This window comes from Canis lupus, chromosome 9, assembly GCF_011100685.1.
Source record: "Canis lupus familiaris isolate Mischka breed German Shepherd chromosome 9, alternate assembly UU_Cfam_GSD_1.0, whole genome shotgun sequence".
In the NCBI taxonomy this organism is placed as follows: Eukaryota; Metazoa; Chordata; class Mammalia; order Carnivora; family Canidae; genus Canis; species Canis lupus.
In genome coordinates, this window is record NC_049230.1 from 21,753,679 (window position 1) to 21,773,538 (window position 19,860).

A 19,860-nucleotide genomic window follows, 5' to 3' on the forward strand; every position below is an offset into this window, starting at 1 on the left:
ATACAGGACTCAATCCCAGGGCCCTGAGATCATGATGTGAGCCAAAGGCTCAAAGGTTCAACCCCTGAGCCACCCAGGCATCTCTACTTCATCCATTTAAAACTGCTGCATCATATACCATGGTGTGAATATCTGTCAACGTATTTATTCCTTCTACTCTTGATTAGCATTGAGGTTGTTTCAAGAGTGTGTGTATGTGTATTAGTATTACGAACAACACTTCTGTGAATATCCTTGTACAACTTTCTCTGGAATATATTCCTAAGAATGGAATTACTGGATGATAGATATGTGCATGCTCCCCGTTTGGATAACAGATCAAACTGTTTTCCAAAGCAATTGTACCAATTTACCAGCCACTACTAGTGTATATGAATTTCCCTCATCCATTTTTTTAAATTTATTCCAATTGACAGGTGTGAAATGGGCCACCCAGCTTTGCTTTCTGGGCATTCATTCATATTTTTGCCCACCTTCTCACTGGGTTTTTTTTTCTCTTTTATATTTATTTGTAAGTATTCTTTGCATATTCTGGAAACTAATTCCTTGTCAGTTACATGTATTATAAGTAACTGCTCACTGTTTGGGGACTTTCCCTTTATAATTATGAAGTCCTTTATTGAATAAAAATTGTTAAGTTAAATACCATAGTTTGAACTTTTTGTGTCTGTTTAAGAAATATTCCTTTACCCTGGTTCTTGGAGATATTATTCTGCATTTTTATCTAAACAATGTATTGTTTTTATCTAAAAACATTATATTATCTAAAAACATTAGACATTATCATTAAAAACATTATCTAAAAACATTTTATCTAAACAATGTATTTGTTTTATCTAAAATTGTATTGTTTTTACCTTTTACATTTATATAGTTAATAAATCTGGAATTTACTTTTGTATACTAACTATATATTTTGCCTGAACTACAATTTTCATTTTTTAAATATGGAAATACTTTATTCCTTTCCATCTCATTTCATTTGTAACTATTTCATTAAGTACACCAGTTTTTAAACACAGAGGCCATGATTTTTTTTCTTAACTAACTTGTATGGTATCTAGAAGCACAATGCCCACAAACACTCACAGTTCCTATACACCATCCTCCTCAACCAATGAGAGCAACATAATCTGAGATATCTGTTCAAGACAACCCCCATAGCCCACCAGATACTGCAGATTCTATATGTATCCCATTGGGCCTACAGTACTTTGTCCATATTGGGGGTGGGTGGGTGGAGTTGAAAATCCTCTGGATACTGTAGTGCTTGTAATAACTCTCCAAATTCCTGGCCATACTTAATCATTAACACCCTCAGCAGAGTCTGTCTCAGAGGTCAAAATGCACTTCCTATCAGCTATAAGGAAGTGGGAATCTAATAAATATTTATAGATGCTGTCATCCAACAGGCTGGAATAGCAGGGGCTCTAAATTCTAAATGACTTGTGTATGAACAAGAGTCAACAGGATCTGTATCTAGTCCTTGGGTATAATTCAAATTAATTGCTATGAAGTACCAGCCTGGTTTCCTCTGGTCACATTACAAGTTATAATAATCTACCAGAGCATAAAACTCAACGCTGTAGAGCAGCTGGGAAATTCTCTGCCCTGACATAAACATGTGGAAGTCTTCACAGCAGAAATTTTTCCAGATTGGATGACTGAACCCCATAATGATAGAATTGTTGAATCACTATGTTGTACACCTGAAACTAACACGACACTGTCTGTTGATTATACTTCAATTAAAAATAATAGCCCTATTGTATCATATTTTAGTTTAAGTTTGAAATCTCAAAAAATCTTCAAATAGTAGCCAAAAATTTCTGGAATAGCTTAGTTATTTTTCCAAAAAGTTAAAAATGATGTTAATAATTTTAATGAGACTTTAACTCTTTCACTTAATTGTAATTGGGTCCAGTCATAAGGAATAATCGTGCTAAAGAAGAAAATAAAAATTATCATGTTTAATAAGTGCACTGATATTCCTAGCTCTTATAAGGCTAACTCTTGATTTAAATAATTCTTCTACATACCTTGATCATTTGTTAGTGTATTAAACTCTTAGCTGAAACTAACTCACTGCAAAACTTGTGTAATTTAAACAGTACAATCTTCAATGACTTTAATCGAAAGACCCCCCCCTTCTCCATTAAGCAACAACAAAAAACACATTTTGTGAAAACATGCATAAAAGAACACAGTTCATGTTTATAAAGGGTTCTTCGTTGAAGATTTTAGCTGTGACAGCTATTTACAAAGTATTTTAAAGCTTTGTAACAAATGGCAAGGTGCTTATTACATGCTCAGTTACTGGTAGTGAACACTCAGTGAGCATTGGCTGATGTGAATGAGTGGATGAAAATGTAAATAAGAGTTATCCACACATGTATGGTAAAAAGCATGAAGTAAGTTTAACTCTCCCAATTTCTACTTTTATAATGTAACTTAAGCAGAGTCTAACACAAGGTATTATTTTAAAGTATACTGTTTATAAGAGAGAAATTATATAGTCTTACCTTATTTTAGATGTTTGTAAAAAATATTTTTTAAATAACAAAAAAAACCTCAATCTCAAAAGTAAAAAGCCATTGGTTTTCAGTGGAAGAACAACAGTTTGGGCCACTAAAAAAGTAAATTCCAAATTCCTCAGAAAGAATGTACAAAGATTCTGAATGAATGTCTTTTTTTTTTAGATTTCTTCTGCTTTGGTTGTTTGCTTGCTTGCTTATTTGCTTTTATCATATATAAACCTCAATTAAAGTACCAGAATGAAAATTAATGAGGTGTTTTCTGTAACTTCTCCAATCCTTTGAAATATTTATTCTGATTAAGGAAACGATTCAAATGTTTCAGTGAATTTTTTGGCCAGGGGATTTGAACAATTTGAGGAAGAACAAATGAATAGATTCCATTTGGCTCAATAATGTTTAGCAGAGCCCCACTGGTGAGACCACACCTGGAGTTCACCATGTGTCTGGATGTCTACACACATGCAGAGGCTTCCAGCCCAACCAGCAGAGGCTGGGTGTAGTCCCAGGGCACTACACACACACCCTGACTATACATAGCTCCCCTAATGCCGTGAGCCTGCGGCCCCGTAGGAAAGATGAGGCTTCCATGAAAACCACTGCCAGTGAAATCCATTGGAGATTCTAGCAGGGAGCAGCTGTAGTTTCAGAATGGATGGAGCAAGCAATCTGTCTCACGGTGGGTGCTGAGCTGACCTTATAACAGAGGAGAGAGACTCCATGCACCAGGTCAGGTGCACAGCACTATGCTATTTATTCTGTTTTCAGGGAACAAGATCCAAAGCCCAGGCAGTGACTGAAAACTTTAAATGAATTATCTAGTCTCTAGAACATTAGAATTGGGGGTAAAACTTCAAAATCACCTAAATTCATTTAATTCACTTCCCCAAACTTCATCTCCAAATGTATAAATGTTTCATCCCTGTTTTAAATACTTGAGGTTTTCTGTTTGTACAAAATATTTTAATCGTTTTATAAAATATAACCTCTAAACAGAGATAAACTTAAAAACAAAAACCAAAAAAAAAGGGATGCCTGGGTGCCTGAGCGGTTGGGTGTCTGCCTTTGGTTCAGGGCGTGATCCTAGTCTGGGGATCGAGTCCCGCATCAGGCTCCCTGTGAGGAGCTTGCTTCTCTCTCTGCCTATGTCTCTGCCTCTCTCTGTGTCTCTCATGAATAAATAAAGAAAATCTTTTTTTTTTTTTAAAGCATAAAACAGAGATTCTGAAGAGTGGTTATCCATACTTATAAATCGTTGTTATGCAAATCGAAACCACGATATCACCTCATTGTGTTACAGTGGTCATCATCAAAAACACAAGAGATAACAAATATTGATGAGGATGTGGACAAAAGGGAACCCTTGCACACTACTGGTGGGAATGTAAAATGGTGCAGCCACTATGGAAAATAATACGGAGGTTCCTCAAAAATTAAATATAGAATTACCATATGATCCAGCAAACCCACTTCTAGGTATATATCCAAAGGAGACAAAATCACTATCTCAAAAGTATCTGCACTCCTATGTTCATTGTGGCATTACTCACAACAGCCAAGATATAGAGACAACCTAAGATCCACAAAAGGATGACTGGATAAAATCACACACACACACACATACACACACACATTGAAATATTATTCAGTCACAAAAAAGGGGAGAACCCTGCCATTTGCAACAACATAGATAGATCCGGGGGGCATTAGGCTATGTGAAATAAGCCAGACAGAGAAAGACAAATACAGCATGATATCATTGACGTGTGGAATCTAAAGGAAAGAAAAAAAGTCAGACTTGTGGAAACAGTGGTTGCCAGGGCCTGGGGGGGTGTGGGGCATAGAGAAAATAGGGAGAGGTAAAAGGATAAAAACTTTCATCTTTAATATGAATAAGGTCTGAGGATCTAATGTAAAATGTGTGTAGAGTTGATAAGGCTGTACTTAGGAATTTACTAAAAGAATAGAACTTAAATGTTCTCCCCAAAAAGAAAAAGACAAATTTTAAAAGATTCTAAAACATTGTTCTTGATCACCAGTGTAACTTACTATTATGTACCCACATCTGTCTTTTTAGGTACCTAAATTATTCACAATGTTTGCAAATATTCTTCTTGTGTATATTAGGATGAAAAAAAAATCTGTCAAGGCAGGTGCAAAGGCTAAAAGAATACATCTTCCGTTTCCTTTTGTTGCCTCTGTTTAAAAAAAAGGAATCGCCCCTGAGAAAAGCCTCTAAGAAATGCCTCTAGTGATAATTTCTGGAATGAAACTAAACAGATCGCTGTACAAAGGGGAAAAAGAAAAAAACAAAGCAAGGCACGGTGGACAGTGGTGTCAATCCTAAAGCGAGATGTCAGCAGAAGAGGTCAGCAGAGGAGGCGTTTCTTTCCTACGAACTCTATAAAAGGTCAGCTCATCCACCACTGAGACTCAGACTCTGCTCCAGCCATCCAGAAGCTACAGGTGCTTCCTCCTAGAATCCCCAATGGAATTCAGTCGCAGAAACTTCCACAGAGGCTTGAGTTCCTCCCCACAGACCTCTGCACTCAGCATGAGTGGCTCCATGTATAGGAAGGAGGACATGCAGTACTTTGGGGCTGCACCCAGCGTCTATGGGGGAGCTGGAGGTCAGGGCATCCGCATCTCAACCTCCAGGCATATGAGGGGCTATGGGGGTGATCACACCAAAGGAAACCTGTTTGTTGGTAATGAGAAGACAACCATGCAGAACCTAAATGACCGCCTAGCAAGCTACCTAGCAAAAGTGCAGTCCCTGGAAAAGTCCAACTCCAAGCTTGAATCGCTGATCAAGGAGTGGTATAAAACAAACACGCCCAGCGCCAAGGACTACAGTGCATATTACAAACAAATGGAAGAGCTGCAAAAGCAGGTAAGGGATGACGCCTGTGTTTTCTACTCCACCTTTGAGCTGCAGGATATATATACCAAAAGGGCATATATGTTAGGTGGGTCCAAATGGATGTTATAAAGCAATTAGGCTGAAATGCTATATCTAAAAAAATGGTGCATTCTATCATCTACTTTTAGTGCTGGGGTAGCTGACTACATAATTGGATGACTGTACATATTTTTTTTCACTTTTTAAAATCTAATTACATAGAATATATGAAAATAAAATCCATATTTTTGTCAGTTTACCAGGACAAGTCTAAGTGAATAGTAAACTTTTTTTTTTCTGAGAAGAGCTGAAATTTCAATGATGATAAATCTGTTTTTTCACCCAATTCCCATTAACTTTTGAATTCCCAGTCAACTTAGAGATAATTCTTCCTTTAATTTATGTAAATGCTATAATATAAGTATTAAGATACTGTATCATAAATTTGAATGACAAAGTGATTCAGGGTGGAAATAAGGGGAAAGAATATAGCATTCTTTTTTTTTTTTTTTTTTAAGATTCTTTTATTGGGATGCCTGGGTGGCTCAGCGGTTGAGCGTTTACCTTTGGTTCAGGGTGTGATCCCCGGTCTGGGGATCGAGTCCCTCATTGGGCTTCCTTGCATGGAGCCTGCTTCTCCCTCTGCCTATATCTCCGCCTCTCTCTCTCTCTCTCTCTCTCTCTGTCTGTCTCTGTCTCTCATGAATAAATAAATAAAATATCTTTTAAAAAGATGTATTTATTTGAGAGAGACAGAGCAGGGGGATGGGGAGAGGAAAAAGAGAATTTCAAGCAGACTCCCTGGTGAGCACAGAGCCTTATGTGGGGCTCAATCCCAGGACCCTGAGATCATGACCTGAGTAGAAATCAAGAGTCAGCCACTTGACTGAGCCACCCAAGCACCTCAATGACGTCTAGATTTTTAAATGTCCTGCTTAATGATCTCATCATCATCATCACAAGTTCAGAAATCACTTCTACAGGAACAAAATGTTCTATTGCCCCCAATTCAAATTTGTTGCAATACCACAACCTACTCTCACAAAAGATGGAGCTCTGTTTTATCAGTTGTGTGCAATAAAGGATATGGACTTTGCTCCTAATTGAAGGGTTCAGATATGACAGGAGCACTTGCTTTGCTTTCAAATTCTTATCTAACCAAAGGGGGAAAATCCCATTCATTTTCATTTCTATTTTTTTAACATTCATATTCCTTTAAAGCAAAGGCCACCTCCTAACCAGGAAGTCTCTTTTTCTTGTGTTGTATTAGACGTCAGTGAAATTTAAACCAGACTCCACTGTAAGTTACTTTGGGGGTTTCAGGAACTACGGGGAGGTGAGGCAAAGGTGTCTAAATTATCTCTCTGCCAACAGGTCATTCTTCTCAGGCTCCCACTAAAAATGGTCAAAATCAGCAAACCATTCTCCCCTACCTGTCTCATGATTCATGTTTCTGAATCTACTTTGGATCATCCCAAACACATAGACACAGTCATCTGTTCCATTTGGGGCGGGGGGGGGGGGGCAGACTCAGTATAGGAAGGAAGGCAGCTCACTCCAGGACTAGATCTGTTGAAAGAGACATGTCACTGGGGCACCGGTTTAGCGCCGCCTTCAGCCCAGGGCGGGATCCTGGAGACCCCGGATGGTGTCCTATGTCAGGCTCCCTGCATGGAGCCTGCTTCTCCCTCTGCCTGTGTCTCTGCCTCTCTCTCTCTCTCTCTCACTCTCTCTCTCTCTCTCTCTCTCTGTCTGTCTCTCATGAATAAATAAATAAAATCTTTAAAAAATACATGTCACTATAACATCTTTTAAAAGCAGACGAGATCCTTATGTATCGTAGAGAATTCACCCATTAGGTGAATTCCCCCTTTTTTTTAAATCGAGGGCATACCCATCCTGACAGTTCCAGTGCTTAGCACAACTCTCACATAACAGGTGTCCATTCATTTAGCCAATATTTAGTACACACTAGCTGCTGGGTACCATGCTGGGCATTGAGGAATATCATGGTGAACATACGTGATTTAGGGGGAAACAGGCAGAGACAAAAGGAACATTTATCCCACACAGAGGGATAAATGCTAGCAAGGAGGGCTGGGCAGGGCAGTGAGAACATAGGCAGTTCATCCAGTTCTGCCTTGAGGAAATCACCGAGGCTTCCTTTAAGCAATGATGTCTAAGATGAGATGCGGAAAAGAAGTAGTTCACCAAATGAGGAGGGGTAACAAGAATATTCTAAGCAGGAACAACATCAAATGACAGGCACTCAGTAAGGTTTGATGGCTCAAGTAGAAAGAATTTTTCCTTTTTAAAACCGTAAGAAAGCTCACCAAATCCTAGGGACAAGAACTATGTTTTATGACTCAATTATGTTAAATGCCCATTTATCATTATTCTTTCTATTTTCATGTGGAAATTCTTTTTTTATATATTAATTTATTTTTTACTGGTGTTCAATTTGCCAGCATCATCTTTGATAGAATAGTGGCTGTATCTGAGGATACACTCATTTTAAACTCCTGTCCAGTTGAAAATGTCATTCTTTCTATTTTCCAGATTAAAAAGGCACAACTGGAAAATGCTCGTTGTGTCCTGCAGATTGATAATGCCAAACTGGCTGCTGAGGACTTCAGGCTGAGGTAGGTTCTAACTCCATGGTAAAACTTCCTGAAAAGGGATTTCTTTTAGTTGTTCTTGATGACACTCAGCTTTCCACGTTCTTGTTGGTAAAGGAGCTACTCCTTAAGTACTTCCAGAAGTAGAAGTAGAATCTATCTAATCTGGCCCAGCACTCAAGGCTACACTTTCCTCTCCCACAGTCTGATCTGGTCACCCAGGGTGTAACTGGGTATAACTAATACTGTTTTCACTGGTTAGCTCCGGTTACTAGAACATTCTTTTCGGGGAACCTCGCATCTACCTTTTCACCCATTGAAACTAATTCTGCCATTTAGAGTAATACCAAAGCAATTTACAACTCTCCTTCTGCAGTGCTGTCCTTCTGTTATCTAAAGCGAGCCATGTGTCTATGTTTAGTGATTCTCTAAATTAGTCATCCATGCTCTTTCTAGTGCTTGCAAATGTATGACCCAAATTCCAGGGGTGACCTTTGATGCATCTAAGTTTGCTAGTGTTTTATAATAGGGTCTGACTAACCAAAGAACTAGGACTATGATTAAACCAACTCAGATAGTGTTCACTCTCTTATAGCCATATCACACTACATGTAATCACAGCTGTTGCTCACAAATAGCACCTACCCTAGGGCTTTCTCATCCTGAATACGTACACTGCATTGGTACTGAAAGTTCTTTGTGGTTTAGAAGAGTAGCACTTGAATGCTACAAGAGATCAGATAAAAAGAAATGGGAAGGCAGATCTGAAGATTAAAGCAGTAAATATTCATTAATTCCAATTTTACTAAGTCAGCACCTGAATATCCCATTGTGTTATCATTTTGTAAAGTTTTGCTAGTTTAATAAAAATGAGAGTATATAAGATTGTAAGGAAGAATCATGAATTCTTTAAGACAATTCCCTTTGGATACATCTGCTTACAAAGTAATAAAAATAAATTGATCAAGTGTATTCATTACATAAATCTAACCATTTAATATCAATAATGAGAATCTTTTGCTGACACATTAATTAAAATATTTTTATTTCTTTTAAAGTATATTCTAGAATTTAAAAACTTTTAGGAGTTATTTCAGATTGTTTTTTTTTACCAATCACTCCAAATTACAAAGATTACATTATGGAGCAAATTATCTGATTCCTGGGTTCTCATGAACATTTTTGGAATGTATAAAGAGGGACACAATGTATTGAAATTAATCCTCATGTGCTACATAAAAATGTCTCATTATATTAAGACTATCTCTTCTATAATGGCTTCAGAAGGACTCCATTATCTCTGCATACCAATTAATTCACAGGTATGAGACTGAAAGGGGGATCCGCCTAACAGTGGAGAGTGATCTCCAAGGCCTGAATAAGGTCTTGGATGATCTAGCCCTAACTAGAAAAGACTTGGAGATTCAAGTTAAAGAACTGAGTAAAGACCTGGATATCCTCAAAAAAGAACATCAAGAGGTGAGAAAATATTCAGATGTGGTGCTGGGAATGACAGAATGGCTCTAATAATGATAATAAGGGGAGGGGGAGGATGGTAAAAAAAAATGACAATAATAATGATGTGAATGGTCAGGGTTCAATGACAGAGAAGTACCTGGACTGGAATAAGCCCCACCTAAGTTATTGTCTTTCTTTTTTATTCCTCCCCTATGAAAGAAGCCGTAAGAGTTATTATTATATCTTTTCTGCTCAGCCTCAAGTGAGAACATGCTGTAGACTGTAATCAGGATTTTCACTCTTGTAGGAAGTGGACAGCCTACACAGACACCTGGGCAATACTGTCAGTGTAGAATTGGATGCTGCTCCAGCCCTGAACCTTGGTACCACCATGAATGAAATGAGGCAGAAGTATGAAGTAATTGCCCAAGAGAACCTTCAGAAGGCCAAAGAACAGTTTGAGAAACAGGTAATAGCATAACTCAGAGGGTAAGCCAATGTGTAGAAGTTGTCCTTCCTTTAAAAAAAAGATAACTCTTTTTCTTTCCTTTCTCTCCTTACTCATTTTTTTTTTTAACTTTAGACTGAATCTCTGCAGCAACAAGTCATAGGGAGCAATGAAGAGTTAAAAGAAGCTGAGTTTCAAGTAAAGGAGCTGAGACGCACCTACCAGAACCTGGAGATAGAACTGCAGTCCCTCCTCAGTCTGGTAAAGCACATTTAATTTCCCGCTCTGAATGCAGTGTGTGTTTACTAAGTGCCTGTGTGAGGAACTCTAGAGATGCAGAAACCTCTAGGAAATAACATCTCGTCTCTGCAGAGCTGGCAGGGAAAGAGGCCAAACCACTGATTATAATTAAAACACAGAAAGAAATCCAGGACAAGAGTAATGCACTGCAAGGATGCACAGGAACAAGTAGATCTAGAAGACTTCACACAGAAAGTGGCATTTCAACTAGACCGGAAAACTTGAGATAAATTTGTAGTTGCAGAATAGAGGTAAAGACATTCCAGGCTAAGCAAATCAGTCAGCTCCTGATAAAATTATGCTTGTTAACAACCCCCAAATCACAGTGGCTTATAACAACACTACATCCATCATGGGTTGGCTGCAGTTCCGCTCCGTGACATTTCCACTCCAGGGGTAAGGCTAAGGGAGGAGACTCTAGCCAAGGCATGCCAGTGTTGCAGCAGAAAGAAAAGAGTAATGGCCAGACCATGTGTTAGTTCCTAAAGCTCCTCCTCCACAAAGGCATTTGTCAGTTTCACCTACATTTCCTTAGCCAAAGAAAGTCACATGATCAAGCCTGGCATCCACCGAAACCTACTCCTCCACTTAGGAGGGTCACCACAAATCAGGAGGAGAGGAGGCAAATATTAAGAACAATAATACAATATACCACAGTAAGACACCAGTGAGTGTGGAGCTAAAAACAAACAAAAGACCCCTAGTGGTCCTAGTAGCTGGCTGAGGTTGCCTTAGATGGAAACAGTGGGAGACAAAGCTAGAAATATGAATAATGCCCACAGTGACTAGCTGTCAAAATTCTCAAAAGAAATTAAAATTGAACCACCTCTTAAGTCTTCAACTAACAAAAACATCAGATAAAGGACTAGTATCCAAGCTCTATAAAGAACTTATTAAACTCAACAGCAAAGAAACAAACAATCCAATCATGAAATGGGCAAAAGACATGAACAGAAATTTCACCAAAGACAACATACACATGGCCAACAAGTGGTTGCTCTGCATCACTTGCTATCAGGGAAATATAAATCAAAACTACAATGAGATACCACCTCACACCAGTGAGAATGGGAAAAATTAACAAGGCAGGAAATAACAAATGTTGGAGAGGATGTGGAGAAAGGGGAACCCTCTTGCACTGTTGGTGGGAATGTGAACTGGTGCAGCCACTCTGGAAAACTGTGTGGAGGTTCCTCAAAGAGTTAAAAATAGGTCTGCCCTACGACCCAGCAATTGCACTGCTGGGGATTTACCCCAAAGATATAGATGCAGTGAAATGCTGGGACACCTGCACTCCGATGTTTATAGCAGCAATGTCCACTGCAGCCAAACTGTGGAAGGAGCCTCGGTGTCCATTGAAAGATGAATGGATAAAGATGTGATCTATGTATACAATGGAATATTACTCAGCCATTAGAAACGACAAATACCCACCATTTGCTTCGATGTGGGTGGGACTGGAGGGTATTATGCTGAGTGAAATAAGTCAATCGGAGAAGGACAAACATTATATGGTCTCATTCATTTGGGGAATATAAAAAATAGTGGAAGGGAATAAAGGGGAAAGGAGAAAAAGTGAGTGGGAAATATCAGAAAGGGAGACAGAACATGAGAGACTCCTAACTCTGGGAAACGAACAAGGGGTGGTGGAAAGGGAGGTGGACGGGGGTGGGGGTGACTGGGTGACAGGCACTGAGGGGGGCACTTGATGGGATGAGCACTGGGTGTTATGCTATATGTTGACAAATTGAACTCCAAAAGAAAAAAAAAAGAAAGAAACATCCACTTTTTCTTATGCTTATAGAAAGAAACCTTGGAGCATACACTAGACAACACCAAAGATTGTTACAGTCACAAACTGGCCACCATCCAGACAGTACTGGACAACCTAGAAGTCCAACTGACGCAGATACGGGCCGAGACAGAATACCAGAGCAACGAATACAATATTCTCTTTGACATAAAGACCCGACTTGAGCAGGAAATTGCTACTTACCGCCGCCTTCTGGAAGGGGAAGATGACGGCAGGTAAGTCTGTTAGAATCCAAGGTATGTGCCAGTGTGTCTACCTGCTGTACTATTTAAACATCGATACATTAAACCCTGTCACTCATTCCCCAGCAAGAATGCAATCCCTAGCACAAAAGCAACTGCACACATATCACAAACAACAAAACAAAAATATACAAAAGTACACCCATCCCCCAAATAACCAGGTATGGCCTTTTTACCTGAGGTCATGTGTGGGACTGATACAGATTATGCTTTTGCTCATTTTTATTATTAATACATAATTGAAAGTACAATAACTTTTTTAAAGATTTTATTTATTTTTTCATAAGAGATAGAGAAAGGCAGAAACATAGGTAGGGGGAGAAGCAGGCTTCCTGTCGGGAGCCCAATGTGGGACTCAATCCCAGGACTCCAGGACCACACCCTGAGCCGAAGGCAGACGTTCAACCACTGAGCCACCCAGGTGTGCTGAAAGTACAATAGCTTTGAAAAATTCTCCTTGAAAGGTCATGAAATGAACAACAGGCTGCAGAGGTCTGTGGGACCAGTTTGAGAATCATCAGTGTTGCTATGGCAACTGTCTTCTACTACCAAACTCAAGAAACTCAATAATATAAGATTTAAACTTCCACTGTTACAAAAGCTTCTAATATGGCATAAGCAGGTCAGTTTTGAAGTCGTGTGTGTGTGTGTGTGTGTGTGTGTGTGTGTCAAGTTGAAAAGTAAGAAACTCAAGTTCAAAGTAATAAGCATGGTCGAAGGAGAAAAAGTACAGACACAGCATTAAAACGCACACCAAAAAAACAACAACAACAACAACACACACACACACTATGCAGACTTTATTTTGAAACAAAAAAAAAGCAGAACAGGCCTTCATTTTCAAAATGGCAATAACATCTTTTCATGTTTCTTTTTCTTTTCTTTAAAAGATGCAAAATCACAATTCCAGATGATCAGATACACATTGAAGAGGAGAAAGGTAAGTGTTCTAATTTCACACGTTTCCTGGGAGACTGAATCCTCACTCAGTAGCTTACTACTCATTAAATGCCACTGGTGAAAAGTAAAAAGAGATCAATTCTCAAGAGAGCAGATATTGCCCTAGGGATTCTGAAAATCAGGCATATAACATAAAGAAACCCTCAAAACGGGAAGTTTGTCACACTCCCCCAACCTGGTGATTTTCTTGGCCCAAGATATTGCTGTCCTGAGACATCCTGGGATCCTAAAAAGAAAAAGAAAAAAAAAGATGAAAAGTGCATTTGGCTTAATTCAATATTGTATATTTCTCTTTGGAAGGAAAGTAGAAAATTTGTGAATTTGGGGACAGTGGCACATTTTCTACACTTATTTATAAATTGGACAAGATTAAGAAAAAGGATGGGTTGGGTTTCTTTTAGGAAAAAAATATATAAGATAATAATGATTTAGAGTTGAATATTATACACCAGCAGAGTCATTCTCCTGAGTTAACATTTTATACTTAAATTTAACTCAGATATAAAGAGAACAAGGAAGATTAAGACAGTCGTGGAAGAAGTGGTGAATGGCATGGTTGTGTCAAGTGAAACCAGAGAGGTGGAAGAAAATATGTAAACTGCTACCTGGAGATGCTGCTGAGAGTTTGAAAGAAATGTAGTTATAGTTTTTGCTCCCTGTAAGAAAGCGGCCATCAGAAGACACCATTAGTGCTTTGTGGTAATCCGAGGGGGACAAAAGCCCATTTATCAGTCTCCATAATTGAATATAAGTTGTTTTACTCAGAGGAGCTGCAAATCACCTACAAAAATGAAATCCATTGGGCACTAGGATATTTAAAAACATCACTACCACCATCTTTACTATGAAACACATTAATTATAAGCTAGAGACCACCTACTATCAATTCGTTAATGTTCCTGAAAAATTATAGCACATTTGAATTACTCTAAACCTTATAGAGCAGACGAGTACCTGAAAATCACAAATGAACTGCTCTAACTTTTCCTGTTTCTAAATTGCAAAATCTCCTTTCAGGGGCCTTTAGATTCTTAAATGAGCCTATTTCTTGGTTGATTTCATTAGATTTGTAATATTGGTACCATCCTACTAGCTTGGAGTTACACTTGCATTTTTTTCATGGTCTCCACTGCCTTTTAAAAACTCAACTCAGGGGATGCCTGGGTGGGTCAGTGGTTGAGCATCTGCCTTTGGCTCCGGTCATGATCCTGGCTCCAGGATTGAGTCCCGCATCAGGCTCCCTGCAGGGATCCTGCTTCTCCCTCTGCCTATGTCTCTGCCTCTCTCTGTGTGTCTCTCATGAATAAATAAATAAATCTTAAAAAAATAAATAAAATAAAATTCAACTCAGTTCTTCAAGTAATTTGAGTCAGACTCTAATCACAAATGCTGAGCAGAATTTGAATGAAGCACATTATGCTTGTAATGGGAGTAGATTAAACACAAAATTAGTGAAACTCTTCTTAAGGCAGAATGCTTCTCCTTAAGATAATAAACTGCATAAAGCATCAGGTGTTCTCTCTCTTTATGGGGTGAACGTGTGTTATGAAATGTTTCTCACTGTTTTTTTAAAAACAGCTTTAATGAAATATAATTCACACACCATAAAATCCATCCTTGTAAAGTACACAATTCAGTGGTCTTCAATATGTTCACAGGATTGTGCAACTATTGCCACTGTCCAGTTTTAGGACATTTCACCACTGAGAAAAGAAACCCCAATAGGAGTCACCCCCCCCAACCCACCTTCCCCCCCAGCCCTGGCAACCACTAATTGACTTCCTCTCTATGAATTTGCCTACTCCAGACATTTCCTACAAATGGAATCATACAGTGTTTTCTTTTGTACAAAAATGTTCATAGCAGCATTATTCATAATAGACCCAAAGTGGAAACAACTCAAATGTCCATTAATTGATCAAAGGATAAAGTGGAGTATGTCCTTACAAAAAAATATTATCTAGCAAGAGAAATAACAAAATACTGATACATAATGCAACAGGGATGAACCTTGAAAACGCTATGCTTACTGAAGGAAGTCAGACACAAAAAAGACTATTCTCTCCCATTTTGCATTTCTGTGAGCAGTAACTGCCTTGCAAATATTTACAGGAAAAATCATTTTGCCCTCTCTCCTTGTATTCTAGTAAATTAATAGCTTGGATTTAAATTTTGATATATAAGTTTATAAGTCAATGGATTTTGAGTGTGATTATATTGAAAATAATAATGTGATTCACTTAAGGATAATAATATCTACCATTTATTGAGCACTTTGAACTAAACAGTATGCTAGGCATTTTATAGGCACTTCTCATTTAATTTTCACAATAATCCCATGAAATAGAAGCTATTACGTTGAATCGTAGGAATTTGTCAATATGTAAAAATAAAATAAAAAATAAATTTAAAAAAAGGAACTTGTCAATATGTAATCATTCTTTTACCTTTAAAAAATAGCAATTTCACATGGTTTGACTTTATTCTATTATCCCTATTTTTCAAATGAGGATTATATATGAAGACATGAAATAGGTACTCTCCCAAAGTCACAGTTATCAAGTAATGGAGCAAGACTGAACCTTCTAAAGCCATGATACCCTTTTAGGCACTAATTACATGACAATTACAGAGTCATACCTGAAATGAGCATTTGCCTCTCCTTAGTTGTTTTGCTGTTTTCTGATTGCCATTTTCACTAGCCAGACACTTAAAACAGCCAAATGTCACAAATGTGGTCCAGACAGAATCCCACATGACTGGATTTATCACAACTTTTGTCAGAAAGAATATTATCTTCACTTATTCTCATTCTTTTGCTTTTCAAAGTGAAGAGATTCACTCTCATTTTTTTCTTAATTTCCTTCCAAGTCACTCTGGTTAGGACCTTGCTGTTAAAGATGTTAAGAACTTCTAGAAGTGAATTCTTTGTCTCCTATAAAACACATTCCAGAAGAGTCTGTAACTTCTACATGCAAATACCGGAGGCTGAGTCTGGTTAGTTAAAAACCTGCAGGAGGTGGGTTTAAAATTCACTAGGCATGGCCACTGTCAATATGACAATTACTGCATTTTGCCATAGGCAATAATGACACTTGGTTCCAAAGTAGAATTATTATTTTTAACTGAATTTCCTATCATGAAAAAATGAAAACTAATCCTTGCTTTTGGTCGATCTCTAGTTTCTTCCAAGTAATCTTTCAAAGAAAGTAGGTGAGGCAATATATACATGTGGAACTAGATGGTTCTACCAGTAATTACTGTGTGAAAATAAAGTGTTAATCTCCATATCTATACTTCTTTTTTTTTTTAATTTATTTATGATAGTCACAGAGAGAGAGAGAGAGGCAGAGACACAGGCAGAGGGATAAGCAGGCTCCATGCACCGGGAGCCCGACGTGGGATTCGATCCCGGGTCTCCAGGATCGCGCCCTGGGCCAAAGGCAGGCGCCAAACCACTGCGCCACCCAGGGATCCCCATATCTATACTTCTTATATGAGCTAGGAAACAGAACAGCATGATCCTATATCTGACAGGCTTACAAATCCAGGGAAGATTCATAATCCTTAAATTTGGCTCTCTTTATCACACATAGAATCACCAATAAATTTCATGACTTTATACAAAATCATCAGTGTACAAGTGGACCCATCAAACACAGAAACCTAGAGATGATTCTAGGATGGAGAGAACTACTTTTTCTGGCCTTGGGGAATTACATCTACACAGAGCTTTGTAACTTCTAAAAAGAATGGCATAGAATGACAGAAAATCAAAACTTGACCAGTGAACACCCTCTGCTCTTACCCTCACTAACTTGGGGGCAGTCTCAAATAACAATTCCAACTTACAGCATTGGCTAGTGATTTCTATTTTTAAATTTCCCTTCAAACATTTGTTTTCTCTCCCCTAGACTCACTTCCAAGATTCGCCTTCCCAGGAAAGGGAAGATTCCAAGATTCCTTATCCTTTTTCTCACCTCCCTGCCTTTGAGAACACTGAGCTCTGGAGACCAGAACTCATCCTCAAGCATGACTGCCAAGGGTCTTTTTTCATCCTCATTTCAAAAGCACAGCATACAATATTAGTTACCCAATATTCTTTTACTCACTCACAGGATCTTCAAATGTTATTCAAAGCAAAAGTGAAAGGTGTTAGGGACCAACTCATCAGTGAATTGCAGGAAGTGGAAGGTCTGTCTTTAATGGAAAGAACTCATGTGGAAAATTCTGCAATTAAAGAGCAGGAAACTAACCAATGTGACATGAGAAGATGATCATATGTTTTACTTAATAAATCAAAAGATTTACAAATACCACGTAGATAATTGTCTCTCTCTTGAGTATTCCCTAAACTCTACAAAAAGGGAAGCCATGATTCTTTTGAGTAGTTCCCCCTTTCTCATCATTTTCCTCTCTGCCTCAACTTACATAATCACTTTGCCACCAAGCCCAAGATGATTTCTGTTCTCTACACTTCCACCCTCCTATATTTTTACATTTGTCAGAGAAAACTATTTTTACTTCTAAAAACTCTAAAATACAGGCTTTATTATTTAACTTAGCCCTCCTCCCAAAAACACCAATGAAGAAGATATCTCAGGGATCCCTGGATGGCTCAGTGGTTTAGCACCTGCCTTCGGCCCAGGGCGTGATCTTGGAGTCCCTGGATCGAGTCCCACACTGGGCTCCCTGTGTGGATCCTGCTTCTCCCTCTGCCTGTCTCTCTCTCTCTCTCTCATGAATAAATAAAATCTTTTTAAAAAATCTATCTCTCCTCTCACTCTCTGTGTCTCTCATGAATAAATACAATCTTTAAAAAAAATGATATCTCTCTCTTTTCAATTTCTGAAGTTGTTCCCCATTCATAATTGAATTTAAAATAAATCTTAGTCAAAGCATACCAGCAAATTAGACAAAGGCACTCTTAAGTGAAATGAATTTTAAGTGACACATTCAAACACATTAAGGATTAAGTTCTTTCAAGTGAAATAGCTCCAGAAGTGCAAGGATGAAGCTTAGCCAAACACTAGGGTAAGACTCAGGATTTTAAAAAAATGAATTAGACATAGTCCCTACCTGAGAAACTTACAGTCTAGGATGATAAAAAATATGTATAGAAACATGAAGGTATAACATGCAAACGTGATATATAGATACCGAGCAAAATTATTTAAAATTTACATATAGGCATCAGAGATGGAAAATAGACATTTCAGCACAAAATCAGTTCCAAGTTCAAGAATTCAAGTTAATCATATTCCCATATTATATGATCATATCACTAAGCTACAAGTCTGCATTTGGCACATCCTCTCAAGTCTGTAAGCAAGTAATAGTCTGTTTCATGTCTATGGCAATAATGATGGAATCACCCTTGAAGGTGGCGGGGGGGTGCTGCTCATAACTAATAATTAATGACCATAATGTCAAAGTTCCTGTATAGGAAATGCAAGCAGAACTAGTACTTTACATGATCTCTGACAATGTGGTTACATGTCAAAAGTATAACTAAAAGTACACTTGCCCATGTGTTTGCAGGATTTCACATGTGGTGCCATTCTCTGGGTCTCAGCCTGTACGCTGAGAAATGAAATTCAAGGAGAACGCTTTCTTGAAAAGGAAAGAGCTAAAGCTCCTGGGTGATGTGCAGAGCAGAAACCTAGTCTCAAGAGTGACCCTCTGCTCTTTCTGTTTTCACCGTAAGAAGCAGGGTTGTGTTATCTATAAAAGGCACTGCAACCTGAATCCTATCTCTGCCACCTCCTGACTGTGTGGTCTTGAATAAGTCACTTAACATTGTGACCTTCAGATTGCTCATTTGGAAAAATAGGACAAAAGTATCAAACTTAAGAGGTTACCACAAAGGTTTAAAATAATGTCTGCAGTTCACCTAGCCCAGTGTCTGGAACACAGTAAGCACACTCACTACCAAAAATTCAAACAAGGACAAGCTCAGAAAAAAATGCTTGTAATATACATTAAAGGAATCCTTGGTAAAAATCTCCATATGAGGCCAAGGTCCCCGGCATTTCCACTTAACATATTTCCATCCTCTCACGAAATGGAACAAATGGATTATGGCGTCTCTCATCAAGCTGAGTCTGCATTTGATTGCTGCATCCTTTCTATATCTATTGTAAGTAAGAATATGTAGTTTCTGCAAATGTCTTGCTTAAACCCCTTTTATTTAGAAATCTCATTGGCTTGCTCTTTGTGATGGGTATAGGTTAGGGAAAATATGTCCCTTCATATGTGTCCTTCTACAATAAGGTAAAAGGAAGCTGTAATTGGATTTCACCCTGGGTTCATCATTCCTGTCCCTGGGAAAGTAAACGAATAAATAAATAAATAAAAAGCATCATGCAGTCCTTCTGTTTGCCAGAATTGACACTGAGTATTCCCTATAGAGGCCTGACATGGGCTTCAGGTGTTAAGTCCTCTGCATTTGCCCCTATGTCACCAGTGGGCACTGCCGGCTTGAAGAACCTCACTTTCTGGGACGCTACAGTCAAGCAGAGAATAGCTGTGGGGACACAGGGGTTGAGGGTGGGAGCAGTGATATAATTTTAATATACAAAAAAA

General features: G+C 38.4%; 1 protein-coding gene and 1 long non-coding RNA gene across 2 annotated transcripts in view; one reads left to right on the forward strand and one right to left on the reverse strand.

Moving 5' to 3' along the window:
* The first annotated feature begins 4,953 nt into the window (after positions 1 to 4,953).
* On the forward strand, positions 4,954 to 15,691 carry KRT20 (keratin 20). The gene is made up of 8 exons (XM_038547372.1): positions 4,954 to 5,427; positions 7,996 to 8,078; positions 9,377 to 9,533; positions 9,820 to 9,981; positions 10,096 to 10,221; positions 12,065 to 12,288; positions 13,206 to 13,255; positions 13,775 to 15,691. The coding sequence occupies exons 1-8, from the start codon at positions 5,023 to 5,025 to the stop codon at positions 13,870 to 13,872; spliced, it is 1,305 nt and encodes a 434-aa protein (XP_038403300.1). The 5' UTR covers positions 4,954 to 5,022; the 3' UTR covers positions 13,873 to 15,691.
* The window catches only part of LOC119873274, a 51,064-nt gene continuing 44,304 nt past the window's right edge, over positions 13,101 to 19,860 (reverse strand). Inside the window, exon 2 of the long non-coding RNA XR_005364383.1 lies at positions 13,101 to 13,501. This is a non-coding gene — a long non-coding RNA (uncharacterized LOC119873274). The remainder of the gene's footprint in view (positions 13,502 to 19,860) is intronic.